The sequence below is a fragment of the Trachurus japonicus genome, chromosome 14 (assembly GCF_045865225.1).
Source record: "Trachurus japonicus isolate A0001 chromosome 14, Traja_1.0".
Lineage (NCBI taxonomy): Eukaryota > Metazoa > Chordata > Actinopteri > Carangiformes > Carangidae > Trachurus > Trachurus japonicus.
In genome coordinates, this window is record NC_140920.1 from 17503416 (window position 1) to 17521649 (window position 18234).

Sequence of the window (18234 nt, forward strand, 5' to 3'; positions counted from 1 at the left end):
TACTTAACCTGCCCCTGCTCCTACAGCCGTCTAGGTCAAACGGCTGTAGGAGGAGTGAGCAGAAACAAACTTGTTTTCTGTTCTTAAATGAAAACCCTCTCGCCGTTTCCCCCCCTGTGAATTTCATCACCCTGTTTCCCTCAAAGCCCAAACTGCAGGAATGAGAGAGTAAAGCCAGATTACGAGTGGGGTGAAATGATGAGTCTTTTTATAGAAGGAATGTGGAGGACTGCTCACTTTTTGTAAAGCTGTTTATGTAACAGCCGACAGCACTGTTCCACATGAAAGCCCTGTTACAGCACCACATCGCTCCTCACACTCTGGCTCCTGGCATTTCACTCTGCTACATGAAAACAATTTGTTCAGGTTTCCTATTATTCACCTTCACTACTAAAAAAAAACTATATATATATACTGTGTGTTGTAACCCTGGAGCCTGTATGTCCAGCTGTGATTATCATGGGCTGTTGGGAATGATTAAAGGGGGGGAAATGTTGGTTTTGTCACAAAAACTAATAAAAGGCAAGGATTTAATACTGTAAAGGTGTATATACGCATATTCATATTTTCTTCTTTTTCTTATTTGATATCTCTTAATCTTGGATGCTTTAACCTCTTTGGGTCTTAAATGTTTTTGTATTTAGATGAAAATGTCAAGTTCTGAAACCTGACAGAAGGAAGGTTTTGTGTTTTGTATTTTATTATGTGCAGTATTGGGTAACTAAAATTGTCAGATAAATGTAGTGGCGACAAAAGTTTCCCTCTGAAAAGAGCAGAAGTATAAAATTGCATAGCATGAATAAATTCTCATAAAATAAATTTCTTCCGTACTGCTGTAAATCAAATCAAAATTAAAACACTGTAGCATCCATTAATTTATTTCTGAATGTACTGAAGTGCAGCATGAGGAAGAAAGAGTGTGTCACTGTGCACATACTGACAGTCTGGACTGTATGTACAGAGCTGAGGGGGAACCAGCTGTAGGCTCATATATCTTTACTCACTTTGCAAATATGCTCTTATTTAAAATTAGCCACCACCTCCCTCCTTCAAACAGCTCTAATCTGTCCCTGTGGAGGACGATGATGGTGGTGGTGATGATGATGATGATAATTAAGACAAAGGAAAGAAAAAGCATCAGCCAAAGACTTGGTCTAATCTTTATATACATGATAATTAGTCACCAGTTACAATACACATATTAATATATACTACAGGAACACAGATAATACAGGTACTCAATGTGTGTTTTACTGTTTTTTTTTATTTTTTAAACCTATCCTGCATGTTGAATAAGAGCCAATCATGGGGTTTGTCTTCAAGCCCAGAGGACAAGAAGCAGAGGGCTGCTGCCTCGGTGTTCGATATCCCCCTCATCCGTGTTGGCCGCTGGCCGACATTTGAACAGAGTGCATAGAGCAGGTCTGAACTCCTCTCAGGTCCAGGAAGTCCAAGCTCCCGCAGTCTTTTCAAATGTACACAGATGTCCAAAGTGCTGAGGAATGCCAATGCAACTGAAATGTCCTGCCTCATGTATCACGGCAAAGTCTCACATTCATTTTTTCCATAGTTGTGCAGATTATGTGTTTTTAAAACACGGTCACAGACTTGGTGACCTGATCTAGAAAAGTGTCATTTCTCAGCGGGAGAAGGTGATTTTACTCCTTTATGGGAAGTGTAGGAGTGAATTAAGTGAACCTTAATTAACACAGGCAGTGTTTTATGATTCATAATCCTAATTCTCTATAGGAAAAATGAATGGGAAATCGACTTCACAAACTCAGCGTTTATGCTCTGTGACCTTTCGAGTATGGCTGACAGAACTACATTTTGTTGCACCCTTCAGCAGAAGACAAACCCTCAGAGAGCCTTTTAATGCAACGTCATTATTGCTTACAGAGAGAAAGAAAAAGCTTTTTTTGTGTACATAGACACACAGTGCAGATTCATGGAGGGCCCTAAAGTTAGACAGCGATTATGGGAGAGCAGAGCTGAGCTTCTGCTGGCTTTCGTCATCGGGGAAACATCCAACTCAGAGGAACCTTTAAGTGCAGGCAGCAGAGCGTGAGCGAGTGAGGGATTCTCGAGCTTATAGAGGATTTACCACAAGGGACGATGGTGAATGTTTTTTATTGCTCATACGGGGACAACTTCTGGCCGTTTCCAATAAGATGACAAACTGTGTTTTTACTGATTCACAAAGGGCGAAGGTTTTCAGTGAATGTAACCCATGGATCCTCGTCACTGAGCACTGTTGTGGTAGATCTCACATCAAGGAGTGCAAAAAAAAAAACTGCAGCACTGAGAAACATAGTGACACTTAGGAGCTGCTATGAAACCATATCAGTGATTTTAAATGTAAAAATGGCAGTGGCCAGAAAACGACTACTGCTGCACTGCACAGTTGCTCTGAAACGCGGCCACGAGTACAACGTGCCCCAGTGTATCGGCCCATACAGAGCAGTTCTCCATGGCGGCACAGAAATGCCACCATTTACATAAGGTACAACAAATCATGAATGTATTTTGCTATATTGACATCGTCTCATTGTCACAACAACAAGAACCAAAAAAAGATCTTGTAATAATGACAATGGACCAAATGTTATCATAACAAAGCATCTCATTGTAAGAAGAAATGTATCTTGTTATAATAAGAGATGTTTTGTACAGATTTTACACCACATAGTGATCTGTCAACGGTGATGTTGGTCGGTCCGTCCAAGACTTTGGTCTTCACTAAAATAGCTCATCATCTTTTCTGTGCAGCACCATGAAGTCTGATGTTTACAATTTTTGGTATTAAATTTTCTGACCAACATCGGATGGATGCCATAAAATTTGGTGCAGAAATTCAGCGTTCAGTGTTAGCATGCTAACTCACTAAACATCAGTTTGTTAGTATTGTCAACGTGAGCATGTTGCAACATTGCACCACTGTAATTGTAAAGATAATTTGTATTTTTGTCATTATGAAGAGAAAACAAAAACTGGGATTTTATCACCATGTTTCCAGATGTTAGAAGGCCCGATACTAGGACGACAACATTTTGTTGTTCTAGAAACACAATAGCCAGACATGGAGAACTGTTACTGTATGACCGCTGTGCTTTTATACAGAAAACAACCATTTAGTCAGAATATGCTAGCACTGAATTATTAACCTTTTTCTCATTTGTTTGTTGAAATGAATGAACCCCAACTATTCACAGAGCGATCCCCTGAAAATGATACAGAGCTTTAAGTCCAAACTAAACATGATAATGTGATGTTTGTTAGTCAAACTGTTGGTAGAGGGTGGTGGTCTGTAAACCATCCACCTCCAGCTCTCTGTGAGGTATTATGGCGCTGAAAAAATGTCATACTACTTGAGTCTTTTTTTTTTATTCGAGACGACAGTCAATATTCACAAAAAAGCATCTGAATGACACTTTTGAATTCATCAGGACATCTTTGATTTAACTTGTAGATGTGATGAAAGTATTTTAGCATTTCTTTAAGATATAAACACTCAGCAGATAGCTGCAATACAAATCTCTGTCATTACAACAAGATCCTGACATAACTTTTTATCTAACGGTGGTGGCACCTCTGTATCTCTAAGGTTTACTGCCCTGTGTGATCCGTGTCCAACATCTAAACTGTAGCTCTAAGTGAGCCCCAAACTCCACAGCAGTGCAGTTTACTCACGTGTTCCTCACCTCTAATCAACCCTTACTAATCATCTAACACCTGCAGAGTTGGAATAAAAACCTAATAACTACTGATAGGCTATAATCTGATTGGCAAGATGTTTTTAAGGCTGATACTGATAAAAAAAAAAAAAAAGAACTCAAAGCTGCAGATTGGAGATATAGTATTTTAAGCCGATTATTAACATCTTTATGTATGTTTTCCCGAGATTTTTATTCAGGTCAGGGTAAAAGAGCAGGGTGAAACAGCAGCTAGGCCACGATAGGACACTACAACTCTCCAGTGAAAGCCAGACTGGTTCAACACCTTTATATATTTAAGCAGCTCTTAAAGGCAGAGGCTGAGTTTACAGACTGATTCAACAACGTCACATTCTCAGCTCCACCTCTGATCTATCTGGTGGTCGGAGATTGTGACCGTCCAACATCTGACTGTTTAAAGTCGATATCTGAGCCATTGGTCGGGCCTCGTGGAGCATGGATTAAAACCATTGATTTTACAAGACAGAATTATTATATGTACACTCCTCCAGCACTCACTCAACTCACAATTAGTACTCATATAACACATACACATCCATGCCCAAGTGAAAAGGTAAAATGACCGTGATTTCCATTATTTTCTTATTCTTCTCCCGTCTTCTTCTTTGGAGATCAACCAATGCTTCCAGAGACAACGACTGCAGTGATATACTTCCACAAAGGGATCCAGTGGCTTTAGTTTGAGCTGAGTGTCTTGACAGTACATTCCTCATAGCTAGGTGCCCCCGAAAACAACAACCCACCCCCCACTCCCACCCTCACCCCCCAAAAAAACAAAAAAAGAAATAAAACCACCTCATGTTGACCTACTTCAGTGAGTCTCTGAGGACGCTCTGGGGGTTCATGAGGTACATTCTGCTCCCCTGACAGTCTGATGCTCTTCACTTGTCAGTCCACAGGAGACAGGAGACTCCTACACGAGTCCTCGTCTATTGGCAAGACTGAAAGACGTGGCGATGGCGGCCGGCTGGCGGATAGATCACCTGTTTTGATATGGGCGTCTCATCATCAGCCAATGACTGGGCCAGGAAAACAGAGGCCTGACTCAAAGAGCCTGGTTATCACTTCTATCCTGACATTTGGAAATCCACTGCATCAACCAAAGAAAGAATGGAGGATGATGATGTTAAGGGAATGTTGGGGAATAATTAATGAAAGTTCAGTAAACCCCACCCCTGAACAGTGACTGTCCAATCATAGCGCAGCAGAGCATGGCGTATCGGACATATAGGTCCAAACCCTGCACAAGAAAATAGTTTAAGGTAATGAATTAAGTGTATGTTTGTCTGCTCTCGCTAGAGCTGTAAATGTTCAATATGTAGAATGTAACGTTAATAACTCCAACGACCCCAGCTTTACCTGAGATAGCTTTACATTTGTCAGTCAGCACAACCCTCAGTGTGCTGCTCCATTATAACTTTTTGCTGGAGCTTTGGCCTCAGTCTTTTTGCATGATATCATGTAAGTACATCATATGACCAGAACTCATAATGGTTTTCCAACCAACTCGTGCAGATAACAAATATTAGCCAGCTAAATTGATCATTTCAGCTGCCAAACTAATAGTGCCCAGTTGGCCGGTGAGGATGCTAATTTTTTGCTTACGACTTAAAGCTTTAGCCTCAGTTTTTAGCATGATATCATGTAAACAGATCATTTATGACCAGAACAGCAATCTTTTTTGAAAATGGTTCAAAGCCAACTTGTGAATATAATAAATATTAGCTAGCTAGCTAAATTTATCATTTCAGCTGCCAGAGCTTTTGTTGGATGACTGCTGTTAATTTTTTTGCTTAAAGACTTGGTCTTTTCGTGTGATATCTAAATAGATAAATACGACCTTTAATATCATTATGTTCTGCAGCATTGTGTTTACAGCAACCGGGTAACAAATGTGAGCTAAACGCATTATTTCAGCTTCGAAAATTAACAATTGTTAGCCAGAAATGAGAAGCTGCTTTTGTCAACGCCTGTGTGTAATCAAGGATCTATTGTTTTTGAATATTATGACTTTGAGGTGGTAGAATAAAAAGTCGGACAGGTGTAGCAAAGGTAACAAAGGTTTGTGACTTAGCAAACATCAATTGCTCCAACAACACATGAAGAATAAATCATTAAGAGGAGTTTAGGGTTCAGTTTTCATGGTAATCTGTGGAACAGTCAGTTTACAGAGGATGGCTAGATACAATAATACTATACTGTGTATTTAAGAGAAAGCTACACATTTTCATAGATCAGTTTCACCAAGAGAACTATGTAGCCTATATGGGTTCCATCAGCAAATGGATCTTATATCAAACTTTTCATTATGGTATCATGATATAAATCAGTATTAGAGTTATTATTTGATGATTACACATAGTTGTTTGATGATTATGATTATGAATTAGACTGTCTACCTACCATATTTGGTGTTAGATATATTAAAACCAATGGAAATCAGTGGAGAAATGTTTCTTATGTCTTAGTCAGGTGTTGTAGGTGAGTGCTGAGACTGAGTTTGCTATGACTTGCTAGCATGTGAAGTGCAGCACTGTCAGCAGCGTGGTAGACCACAGAGAGGGGGCACTCCATTGTTGAATCTAGATCACATCAGAGAAAGATCCAATTATAAAGGTGCTGTGGGGCCATGGGAGCCAGCCTCAGTGGATTATTGTGACAGTAGGAGCCATCTCAGAGTTGTTGATGACTGGAGTGTTTGCTGTGTAGTATTGTAGCTGTGCAGCTGTGAACACCACAACTGTATTTACAGATAGAAAACGCTGCTCTCCTACCTCAGGCTATGAGGTAAAGGACTGTGAATCTTAAAGGATTCAAAGGAGAAATGTGCTTATCTACTTTCTTTATGGGCAAATTAATATTAGCATATTGGTATAGTTTGGCATAAATTAGCTAGAAAGTGAATAAACATATTTCCCAAAATGTTAAAACTTTCCTTTAAGAGCACAAGATTTGTCCTTAACGGTGATATTAGTGTATAATTGTAATGATTAGTGAAGTGTGTAAGGGGAGTAGGCTTGTATGGAAGGCACCTGTTCTGCAGCGTTAAACTATCCTGGTCCGTTTAACAGGCCTGTTGGAAAACACCTCTGTTCAAATGGTTTTGTGTAAAGGAAAATACATTTGAAACACTTGCAAGAACTATGTGGCCCAACAGCAACTATAACAAAATATATTTGTTAAAACTCCTCCCCAAGAAACCCATTATCCCAGGAGAATATCCCCATCTGGAATACTGGACTACATGAAGCATTTATTTCATGTAAGTGACTGCTAATCTTTTATAAGCCGTTGTTAAGTGCTTTTAACTGTAGACAAATTGTTGCTGGATAATGGCTGGGTCATTGACTTTATGTGAGGGGGCAGAACATCATGTGCCTCCAGTACCAGAAACCAGGGGCAACAATTGTTCTGGCCTCATCTATGAACTTTATTCATCTGCCACCAAAGCATTTCTGAGAGAACAAAGAGGCAAGCTGGGCCATTAGAGCTTAATGTAACGCTCAGTCGCTTGACATTCTTGACAGCTGTCTTGAAAAAAAAAAGAAAAGAAGAAAAGGTTTGTGTCACCTCACTCTGCATTTAGGCCTACATCTGGGTGATATGAAATAGAAGAAAAGAGAAATAAAGTTGAGTGATCAACCTCTTCCACTTTGCTGATATGGCTTTAAGGTCCTTCAAAGGTTCAAAAATCTTTATTTTAAGAAATGCATATGACAAAGCAAAAACTGCAGGATGTATTATTACTTTATGTTTCTAAAAAGGACCTGTGATTGGTCAGCTTGTGTTAAACCTAAGATCAGTATCTGACCTTGTTAATGCCGTGTCATTACAGCACACTGATGCACTTTGAGTGACTTGGACAGTTGTGAAGTTCAGGTCTCCACATTGTTTTGACCAAGTACAATTTAGTTTTACTTCTGCAAGCTTAATAAGTGGTGACGTTACATTTTTCTTTCTGCTTGTACCAGAGTGGAACAAATTTGTCCTACAACACTTTTCCTTCCTCTTCTAAATACATAATTTCTGTCTAAAGACACTGCCAAGAGTGTGGGGCGACCAAGCATTTAAATTAAACTTGAACTTTAAGTGTTCAGACTCGATTTAAATTTGATGCTATTAAACCTTTGTCTACTTTAGTCAAGGAGTCCAGGTCATTGATTTTGAAATTTACCTGGATGGTCCTGTTGTTTGCCTCTAAACTTTCTTATTTATCCTCATTCAAGATCACACAACTCAAAATAGACTCAACGTTTTCTGTTCAGACATTTCTCAGTCTTCATTTGCCCCAGTTGTTGTTTCTATGAACTTAGTGAGCAATGATGCTACTTTAGATTCTGTCTGAACTTCATCTGCATCTCCAGCTCTGGCTTCATATTGACTGGTCACTGGTCATGATGGAGACGGTGCAGTTTAATGCTTCACCTACAGCATTAAGAAGGAGGGTGTGCTCAGTGGGCCGGCTTCCATTTGGAAATTATTCAGTTTAGGACAGAGAGCACCACTCTTCTGACGGAGACTCGATAATCACGTAACAACTGCAGGAGCCACAACTACCTACTATCAAAGAAAGACGTGTTGTTGAAGGCAGAGGTGGGTGGGTGGGTGAGTGGGGTGGGTGGGTGGGCTTAGGGGCAGGGGCCAGGGCTGAGTAAATGGAGATGGTTTGGTTTGGGTCACCTCTTCAGATGGCGGCATCATAGGGCAGTTGAGGCACTGCCACTCCAGGCTTCTGGTTGAAGTTGCGCTGCATGAAGGGCAGCGAGAGGCCAGATGATGACAGGCCTAACGGCTCCCTGGATCTGCCTGACCATCTGCTCCGACCATATAAGCGACTACCGTGACCATACCTGCGGCTGCGCCTCACCGCCTGGCCCAGCAGCGTGGCTGTCTGGGGCCAGAGTGGGTCCGTGAAGCTAGAGATGCTGGACTCCTGAAAGGGGATACGGGACCTGCGCCTCAGCGGGCGTTCTTCTTTGTAGACGTGGGAGGCTGTGAAGAGATCTGGACTAAAGAAGTCGGAGCAGGGCTGCCGCGAGCGCTGGGTCAGGGAGATGCGGCCCTCCAGCGACGGCCCCAGCAAGCCGAGGCTAGTTCTGTCCGTGAACGAGTCCGTTCGGTCTTCGTAGCCGAGGTCGGCGGGGGCCGAGCACTGCTGCAGGGGCCAGCCTCCGCGACCCTTCCCCCCGATGTCCGCAGTGCTGCCTCCCTCTCCTCCGTCGCGCTCCGTCCGAACTGCCTCGTCTTCCCCCTCCTCCTCTTCCTGTTCCTCCTCCTCCACCTCCGCTGCCTCCTCCTCCTCTACCGCTCCCTCCGCCGCACCTTCCTCTTCCTCCTCCGTGCTGGTGGGTTGCGGGGAGCGAGGATCCCGCAAGAAGACCACTATCACAGTGATGTTATCACTAGAGCCGGCATCGCGGGCCGAGGCCACTAGCTTGTGGGCCACCATGGTGGTGTCTCCAGCGTTCTCCTGGAGGTGGTCCCGGACCACCCGCACCGCCTCGTCCGGACTCACTGTGTCCCAGAAGCCATCGCAGGCCAGGATCAGGTAGTCTTCTGAGCCGTCCAGTTGGAAGATACCGTGGTCTGCATCACCACAGATGTAGGGTTTGTGCTCCGAGTCCCCTGTGAAGACGGGCAACAGGTCGGTCTGTTAGCACCACCAAATTAAGTCTGCACTTTGCAAATGGTCGGGTGAAACAAGTGAAACTGTCAGTTGTTAGGTGAACTAAGGTAAATTCAGTGAAGTATACAGAGTGTCCGTTACCTATTGCTCTGGATACAGATAGACTCCCGTTGACCCTCCATGTGCCAAACCAGATCACACAACCTCCCAGAGCCTCAATCCTCTGCTTCTCATCCTGTGGAGAGACACGAAGCACAACTGGTCTCAGAGGTTGGTCACAATGATGATGACTGTAACATGGTGCACAACAACCAGATCCCGCAATATCACGCAGCAAATGTTACCTGCATCAAAGACTTTTTACTGAAAATGTTTATCAAATGCTCATAACATTGGAGACATGCCAGGACAAAATGTTTTGAAGACCATCATTACTAAACAGGAAACATTTCTCAAGGAGTTTGGTGTATTAATTGGTTTGTGTACCCAATGGAAACTGATATCTGCACACTTTCATGGGATAGTTCAACATTTCAGGAAAAATGCTACTTGCTCTCTGGCGTGTCTGCAGAGTCAGATAAGAGGATTGATACAGACACCGACCTCATGTCACACTAGCTGTTTGCCTCGGTTTCCAGTGTTGTAGCCAACTGGCTGCTGGCTGTGGCTTCATATCACACAAGACAGATATAAGACTGGTGGTATCAATCCTTTCATCTGACTCTTGGGGCAAAAACTGAATAAGTATTATACCACCAGAATATTGAACTTCAACTTTAACAGCATAAAATCTTTTACAACTTATATTATTAGAAATCAAATGTTCCTAAATGTTGAGTACATGACAAATGGCCATTACCTGAGATTCACAACTTCATTTGTCTTCATTTTAATAAATTGTGTAGATTTGAGTCCTATGCTGAATGAGGATTTGTAAACGGTTACCTCTCTGTCTGGTTTATGTGGTTTCATCAGCTCCACGACCTGTCCTCTCCTGACCAGGATGACCTGGGAGTCTCCCAGCCAGGCCACATGCAATGTCTGGCCCCTCAGGAACGTCACCACACCTGTTGTGCCACAACGCAGGTTCTGCCAAAAACAGATGCATATTATAGTATCAAGTAAGAACAACTGCACCACCTCTACTTCGCCGGGGTCATCAGTTTCCTAAAAGTCAAGCAAAAAATGTATCGTGGCTTTGTCAAACATGGATTTGAGTTATTCATTCAACTTACAACTGAATGCTTGATTGTGTGACTATGCTACATGCTGGAGAAACCAGGATGATTGGGAGGAAGACCGGTCGGAACTGAAACGAAGTGTCGCCTTGTTTCTGTATCTCTGTGCCATAACAAACACCATGTTAAAGCTAAGGTGGTCTATACGAATTTGGTACCAGAACACCTTAGCTCTAACTCTGTGGTCGAATCATCAGGTCTCAGACTCTCAGTTGAAAGAACCAGAGTTATAAACTGATCACCATCCGGTGGTGAATTGGATTAGTTTGCGTGTAACCCCTGAGGCATCCAAATGTGTCATAAGGTTGAAGTGGGACCTGGCTGAAGCCCCAAACTGCAAGATCTTTGACCATCACCTCCAGAAGAGCATTATTGGACCTGAGAACAATGAAGGAGGAAAGCCATCAAGCTGAAGAAGAAGGTCTTCAGGCTTTGTTGGCAAACAGGTCTCCTGAAGCAAACCTTGGCCTGGGGAGTTTGGGGAAGCGTTCAAGCAGGACTTGGCCTCAAGGAAATTTTGGCAATTTATCAAATGACCTTGGAAGAGACAGCAGTGATTGAGCTTTCCTTCAACAGGGATGGAGAACTGATGAACTCCTGAGTCTGACCAACATGTCCTGTGAGGAGAAGGACGAGTTTGAAGGCTTCTCCCAAGTCCTCAAACCATGGTTGTGTAGAAAACCCACAGTTAAAAAGCTCAGATCGGCCGTGAAATGCTGTTGGCTCTCAACATCGTTGGCCAGTGTTGGCTGACACACTTCTTCAATGTTGCATGAAGGTCAGGGACAGTACCTTTGGACTCACAGACCAAGGTGGTGGTTTCCATATTTAAAAAGTGGAACTGGAGGGTGTGCTCTAATTATCAGAGTATCACTGTTCTTGGGCTTCCACACAAAGCTTAGGTCAGGAAAGGAGGCTCCAAAAAACGGTTAAACCTTTGTCCGGCAGAAGCAACACAGACACCAACCCTTTCTGGGGTCCCTGAGCTATACAGCCCTAATATAACAGATGATAGAGTTATGTCCATTTTCAAACAGGTTTCTAGTTGGTGTTGGCCTCTTCCAGAGTTTTCCCTCGTCACATATCAGAGGTTTTTACAGATAGGATTTTAATGCACAACCAGGGGCTGCTTCTTACAGACAATGTGTTTTTTTTTTGGCTTTGTCAGGCTGTGACCTCTGGCATGCTCTGGGGTGGATGATAATCGGCACTTCCAAGTCTGAGGCCACGGTTCTCTGCCAGAAAACTGTACATTGCTCCCTTAGGGTTAGCAGTGAGTAGCTGCCCCAAGTGCTGCCCCCGAGGAGTTTAAGATCTCAGAGTGCTGTTCATGACTGAGGGTGAAATGGAGCATTAGATTGACAGGCAGATTGCTGCAGTGTCAGCAGTAAGAAATACATCGCACTGAACTGTACTGGCCAGAAGGCACAGCTTCTGATTTACCAGCCAATCACCTTGTAACCCTGGCTGACACAAGCAGGACAAGGCTGGACTCATCCTTAGAGACAGATGAGCACGTCCAACTGATGGGAGACCTCAGAAACATGCTGCAGAGATTATACAGCTCATCTGTCAGGGTTACACCTCGCGACCTCCCAGGCATGGCAGGAAAATGTTGCTAGCCATATCTGGATTACTTCACTTAACCTATTGACACAATAATCTGACTGCAAATAAGCAGATAGATGGATGTGGTAGTGCATGTAGTAGTTGGATCACCCACAGGTTTACACTGGGTCAGTGCTGTATTTCTTTATACTGTAGTATTAGAGGGTTTGGCTCTTTGTCGACGCGGTTACCTCTCGTGAGGCCTTCTTCACGAAGCGTTCGTCGGTCACTTTGAAGGCCCTGCACAGAGCCTCAGAGGGGTCCTGGCTGAAGGATTCCTGACGAACTAAGTTCACGTGGAGGTGGTTGGCAGCGTAAATGGCAGCGTCCACTCCGCCATGACCATCAAACACGGCAAAGAAAGCCTGTTCTTCTTGATCCTGAGAGACAATAAACGGTGAAGAGGTCAAATGAGATTTATGTTTCAACAGGTACAAATAGCTACTGTAACATCTAACCTGCTTTTTTGCATGGCATGGCATGTAGGGAAATCAAGTTTACCTGAACGTTGAAGAGTGTGTTGAAGTCCGGGATGATGACATGCTTGTCCTCCATCTTACGCCTCATGTTCTTGATGGCATGGATAGAGGTTTCGTAGTACGGCTGTGGGCGGCGGCGGAAGGGAAACTCCTTCATCCAGAGGCAGCACATCTCAAACAGCCTGTTAAACACCACCCGGGCCAGCTTCACAGCCTCCATCTCTAACAAACAAACACACCAAATCAATCAGACACTGCTTCTTTTATTGAACAGAGGTTGACTCGCCTTCTCTGAGTTTTTCAGAGTTTACATCACTTTGCCACTGTTGTCCTTTCAACATCAAACCACTCCTTGTGCAGCTCTGAAAACTTTCCAACTTCCTCAATTTGTTCAGGATTAATGATCTGTGTGGTCTGTTTGTTTAGATGCAGAGCAGTGACAGTGAATATCAATGGTGACCCAGAGTTAACAGCAAAAGGAGCAAGAGAGATCAGAACAGCCATAGGAACTTGTTGCAGTATAATCTCTCTCTGGGTTGTTCAGGGACTGTGGCCATCTGCTCTGTCTATGATACAACGCTGACGTTACTGCTTTATGTAACATTTGATCAGCTGTATTGAAACAACATCTCCATCTCTATTCCAAAACTAGATGAAAACACAATTCATACAATATAAATTTCTCTACAGGCCAGTCAGATAAGTGTGCCAACGAACAACTGCAAAAGTTTTGGTTTAATTTTTCTGCTGTGTCAAAAATCAAACTGTGAAACGTCCCCCCGTCCCCCAGTGGAAATCATGGCATTGTGGATCGTAAAAGCCCCAAGGAGGTGTTATACTTTTCCAGAAAGGCAGATGAAAGAAACCCTCATTGAGATATTGCGCTGGGTTGGAGAAGTGAGTGGAGCAGAGCCGAGCCCAGAGGCGCCATCAAAGCTGCAGCTCTCGGTTTTAACCAAGGCGCAGACTGTGAGCGCATGGGCTTGACCTACTAATGTTAGCTGCAGGTGTAACTGTCTCTCCTGTCTTTGCCGTTGTCTTGTCTCTCACCGCTCTCTCCCAACCGAGGTATCGAGGGAGAGAGGGTGAGAAACACATGGAGCTTTAGTGTCCTATTTCCTCGCCTCACTCTCAACCCCTCCACCTTCTGAAAGTACATACACGTCAAACACTGGCCCACAGCTGAACTTCTCTACGTGAACTGGATGTTCAGCCCCTCCCTGCTCCACCATCCCAACGGAGATATTTCAGCACTGCCTCTGACATCGAGGGTTACCCATAACACCTTGCAAACAGCTGAAGGAAGTGAAAAAAAATCAGCCGGGTGCAGCGAGGCAGCATCAAACGAGATGTGATCAGCTGTTACACAACACAAGTAGCTCTGAGTTCGAGAAGGCAAACAGTGAGGAACAGTTTGAGCTTCACAAGGTGATTTAAGATAAATCCTGTCACACAGCCACTGGAAAACCTGTGTGAAACGGTGTATAAACACAGTGTAATGTAAAAGTGTGTTATCACAAAAATGAATCAGTTTAATTTTAAGGATTTAACAGTTTTTGGTTGTAGCATTTTGAGGTATAATGATGATGCCCAGGTGTCAGTTAAAACCCTCTAGAGCCTGTGAACCCACTGACCATTTTTTATTTAAAGTGACTACCGGTAATTTTAATCAAGCTGATTGAAATGGATTTAAAAAAATAAATTATTATTTTTATTTAACCTTTATTTACCCAGGCAAGCAAATTAAGAACAAAATTCTTATTTTCAAGTGCAGCCTGATTATTTCTTTAACCTTTTTTGAAAATGTTCATTAATTCACAGACATGCACTAGTTCTCAGTGAAATTGCCACAAAAACATGTTGGGACAAGATGATGTCACCTCTGTATCAAAGTTTTATTTCTCTTCTGTATTTGTGTAAATAGTAAAGCCTCTTTTTTTTTTACCACCATGACCTGATCTGTAAGAATATTTAGAGTGATTATCCCTGAAGGCTTGAAGGTCATTTTCACATAGGCCCTAGTGTTATAGTCAGTGACATTGACACAACCAGACTTGTGCTGAAAGTGAAGGTTACGTTATGATCTATAATTCTCTATGTAGATTTCATATCCTCTAAATTTGACTGAACAGGACAAGGCTGCCTGGCACTGTTCTTTGTTTTTGTTACTGTTGTAAATCCAATGAAAAGACCAAAGCCAACAATGAATTAGTCCGTCAATACTCCCCGACTTCCTGTGGCGCTCAGCCCAAAGCCCATTGATCACAACTGAAGACATAAAACTTTATAGACAGGTGCCAAAAGTATTTGTACAAAGGGGGAACAAGTAAATGTAATGGCAAATGTACCTCAAACTGAGCCTTTGTTGGGAACTATTTTCAGCTGTGGATTAATACACATTTGGTGCTGTGGATATTTCCAACATGTGGTGTGAAGTTAAAATAAAGCACAGTTCATCACTATGAGTGACCTCTCACAGATTACACATAATCCTTTGATCAATTGTTAAAATAAAAATACAGATTAGTGCAGCTTTAAAAGACGACTACTGAATATAATCATGTATCTGTGCACGCTGTATTTTCTATAATAACTGCTACCAAGTCGACATTATCTAATCAATCTATATGTATTTTATACTCAATATTGTTTATGTTTTTATATTAAACACATTAAGAAAACGTCGTTAATTCTTATAGCACACAATCACTGTAATAAAAATGTGATTACACAGAGTCTGATCACCATTTTAATGAGACTCATGGTGGATGTAGTAAATCCTGCCCTGTAGATGTGAGCAGGCTTTCTGCCCTCTAGTGGTCAAATACCACTTAATGCAGCTCTGCGGGGGAGAACTGGGACAAAGCCCTGGTGGCTACATGCCTGTGTGTGTATGTGTGTGTGTGTGTGTATGTGTGTGTGTGTGTGTGCACGTGTGTTTGTGTGTGTGTGTTGGATGAAGTGAGAGAGAGACCTAATTTGTCTGCGCCTCTTGGTGTGTGTGTGTCTGTGTGTGTGTGTGAGTTTGAGCACAGTCTCCTGAGCCCACTCTGAGGACTCACGTGGTTGTGGGTCAGCTCCATCTTCTACCGCCTTAACAAGGTGGTGGATGACGAGGTCGCTCTGGACGACGTTGTCCGCTGTGGCTCGGGCTAAAGCTGCGGCCAGGGAGCAGGGACAGTTACTGTGGAGAGGAGAAGAGACACCACACAACACGGTTATGAATGAATGAATGAAAAATCATGGCACAATAATCTGCTGTGGAGATCAAATGTGTTTTCGATGCGTAGACAAATCGTTATTGGTCAGCGGATGAAAAGTCAGCGGGGTCACCGTTACGTTATTACAGTTATCCCTGAGGGAGGCGTCAACATGGATGTTGAAATTCACACTCATCCATCAAGTAGCTGTCAACACATTTCACACAAAAACTACAAATGAGAAGCAGAGTCATCAGGATGCGTCGTCAGGGGAACCATGACCTCTGAGACCCTCTGCTGGTACTGAATTAAAAAAATCTCAGAGTCCCCCAGAGAAAATCCATCCAATAGTTGTGGAGCTGTCTCAGACGAGCTCAACTTCACCACATCTGGCCACAGCTGTGTGTCTCTCCTCTCCTCTTCAGGTTTAGGGTGCAGTGGGAAGCAGGAGGAGGAGGAGGAGGAGGAGGAGGAGGAAGGAGGAGGAAGAAGGGGTCGTTTGAAGGACTGAAGTCCTGCTGCACATGAGTCACTGAGATAACTAGGCCACCTCCAGATGCAGGTAACCATGGCAACCCAACTTCTGGATGCTCTCCATCACAATCAAATTAAGTTAAGCCTGGACTGAGCTGACGTTGACGTAATGGCTTCTTAGTGCCGAGGTGAGGGCCGGAGCTCGCTTCCAATCAAAATCAAAAATCAATCAAATTATTTATTCCTGTCTGTCCTGGACAAAAGTGATCAGAGTCCAAATCCTTTATTCGTTACACAAAATCCAGCAGTAAAAGATTCACCCTCTGAACACCACTGTCTTCCTGTTTCATTGGTCTTTCTGTTTCGTCTTAATACAGTATTTTAATTTATGCAACCACACATAGAAACCCTGCTAATTAATTTAAAACGTAGCTGTGAGGCAGCTGAATCCTCAGTGACACACTGTAAAACATCCAGAGCAACAATAAGACGCCGCAAATTGCAAACTGGAAACTGTTTAATTTAACCAGATGAGTGAACTGAGGGTGGCTGAGTACGAGACTGGGACAGTTTAACACCGAGACGGCAGCTCTGAGGCTTTTACTTTAAATGGCATGACTTTAATCAACACAAAGACAACATGTTGGTTATTTTTCAACGATTCACAGGATTTAAGATAAAAAAAGTTGGTGAAACAGTTTTTGGGTTTTTGGATGTAACCATTTGTTCCCTGTGTTGTGTAATGGGCGAGAGGAGGTGTGCATTAACTTAAGTGCAACTGCAGAGGAAGTGTAAATGATCTGTTTCTGTTCCCAGAGTTAAAATGCAGAAAGCAAAAAAAGAAAAAGAAAAAGGCACAGAGCCACTGTGCTGAGTGTAAAGTTTATAAAATAAAACAATTATGAAACTTTCTGTCAAAACACAAAAAATCCCTGTTTTTAGAAAAGTCCAGCATTTCAAAATAAAGGTCTTTTTCAAGAAAACACAAGAATATTCTTTTTTCCTGGCCTTATTATATAACATTTTTGTTGTATTTATTGCATTTCAAGTCCCATTTCTTAAACCATGTGTGTAGCCTACACACTGACAACGCAACACTTCCTTTAAAGTGAAACCTGCCATGTAAATCAACTTACTTTGCTTTTACTAATGTGAACAAACAACTGAATTGTTCACTTCTCATATCTATAGTTATAATTTGGCTCTTTTCTTCTTCTTCTCTGAGTGTTGGAAATGAAATTAAAACACAGTGGACCTTTTCCTCTCTCCATGGCAACAACAGAAACTACAAATAACTTTACTGACGATCGTCTCCACAGAAATAGTTAAACAAATTACTCATTTCCATCCTGACTCTGTGTATATGCAGACAATTTGACGCAGTTTCTCCACGTCACGTCAAAACTAATTTCTGCAAAATTCAACAATACAGAGTGAGTCAGTGATGCACTAAGACCCAATCTACTAGTATTAATATGCAATCTATTTAATGATATTTAGGTGGGTTTCTATTTTTTATATCAATAAGCATTTATGCTGATTGTGTCAGTACAGGTGGAGCTGGTGCAGCTCAGGTTTGGCTTGTCGTTATTTTGTGCATGAATATAAAATTTGGTCCAAATAACAAATAAACTAACAGCTCCACACAAACACATGTAAGTGCTGCCTGATGTCTTTTTAAAGAGGCAAACTGAAGTAGGAAAAGTCCACTTCAGGTGACTCCTCTCCTATAGAGGACGTCGCCCACCTGCTTCAACAAGACCTGTCTCACCTGGACAGAGTAGGAAGCTCAAGGATCAGTCATTGTCTCTGGTTTCTCTAAGGCCTTTCACACATTTGAACTCATCCTGCTGAGACAGAAGCTCCAGAAGACGC

The 18234-nt window shown here is 42.6% G+C and overlaps 1 protein-coding gene across 3 annotated transcripts in view; it reads right to left on the reverse strand.

Annotated features, from left to right (window-relative positions):
* Window positions 1–1148: 1148 nt before the first annotated feature.
* Window positions 1149–18234, reverse strand: part of ppm1e (protein phosphatase, Mg2+/Mn2+ dependent, 1E) — a 56050-nt gene continuing 38964 nt past the window's right edge. For all 3 annotated transcript variants that reach the window (XM_085798197.1, XM_085798196.1, XM_085798195.1), the window contains exons 3-8: window positions 15748–15869; window positions 12708–12907; window positions 12398–12586; window positions 10306–10449; window positions 9502–9595; window positions 1149–9359 (exon numbers count right to left, since the gene is read on the reverse strand). In XM_085798197.1, the coding sequence (XP_085654323.1) occupies window positions 8419–9359; window positions 9502–9595; window positions 10306–10449; window positions 12398–12586; window positions 12708–12907; window positions 15748–15869 (1690 nt within the window). In that variant the 3' untranslated portion in view covers window positions 1149–8418. The remainder of the gene's footprint in view (window positions 9360–9501; window positions 9596–10305; window positions 10450–12397; window positions 12587–12707; window positions 12908–15747; window positions 15870–18234) is intronic.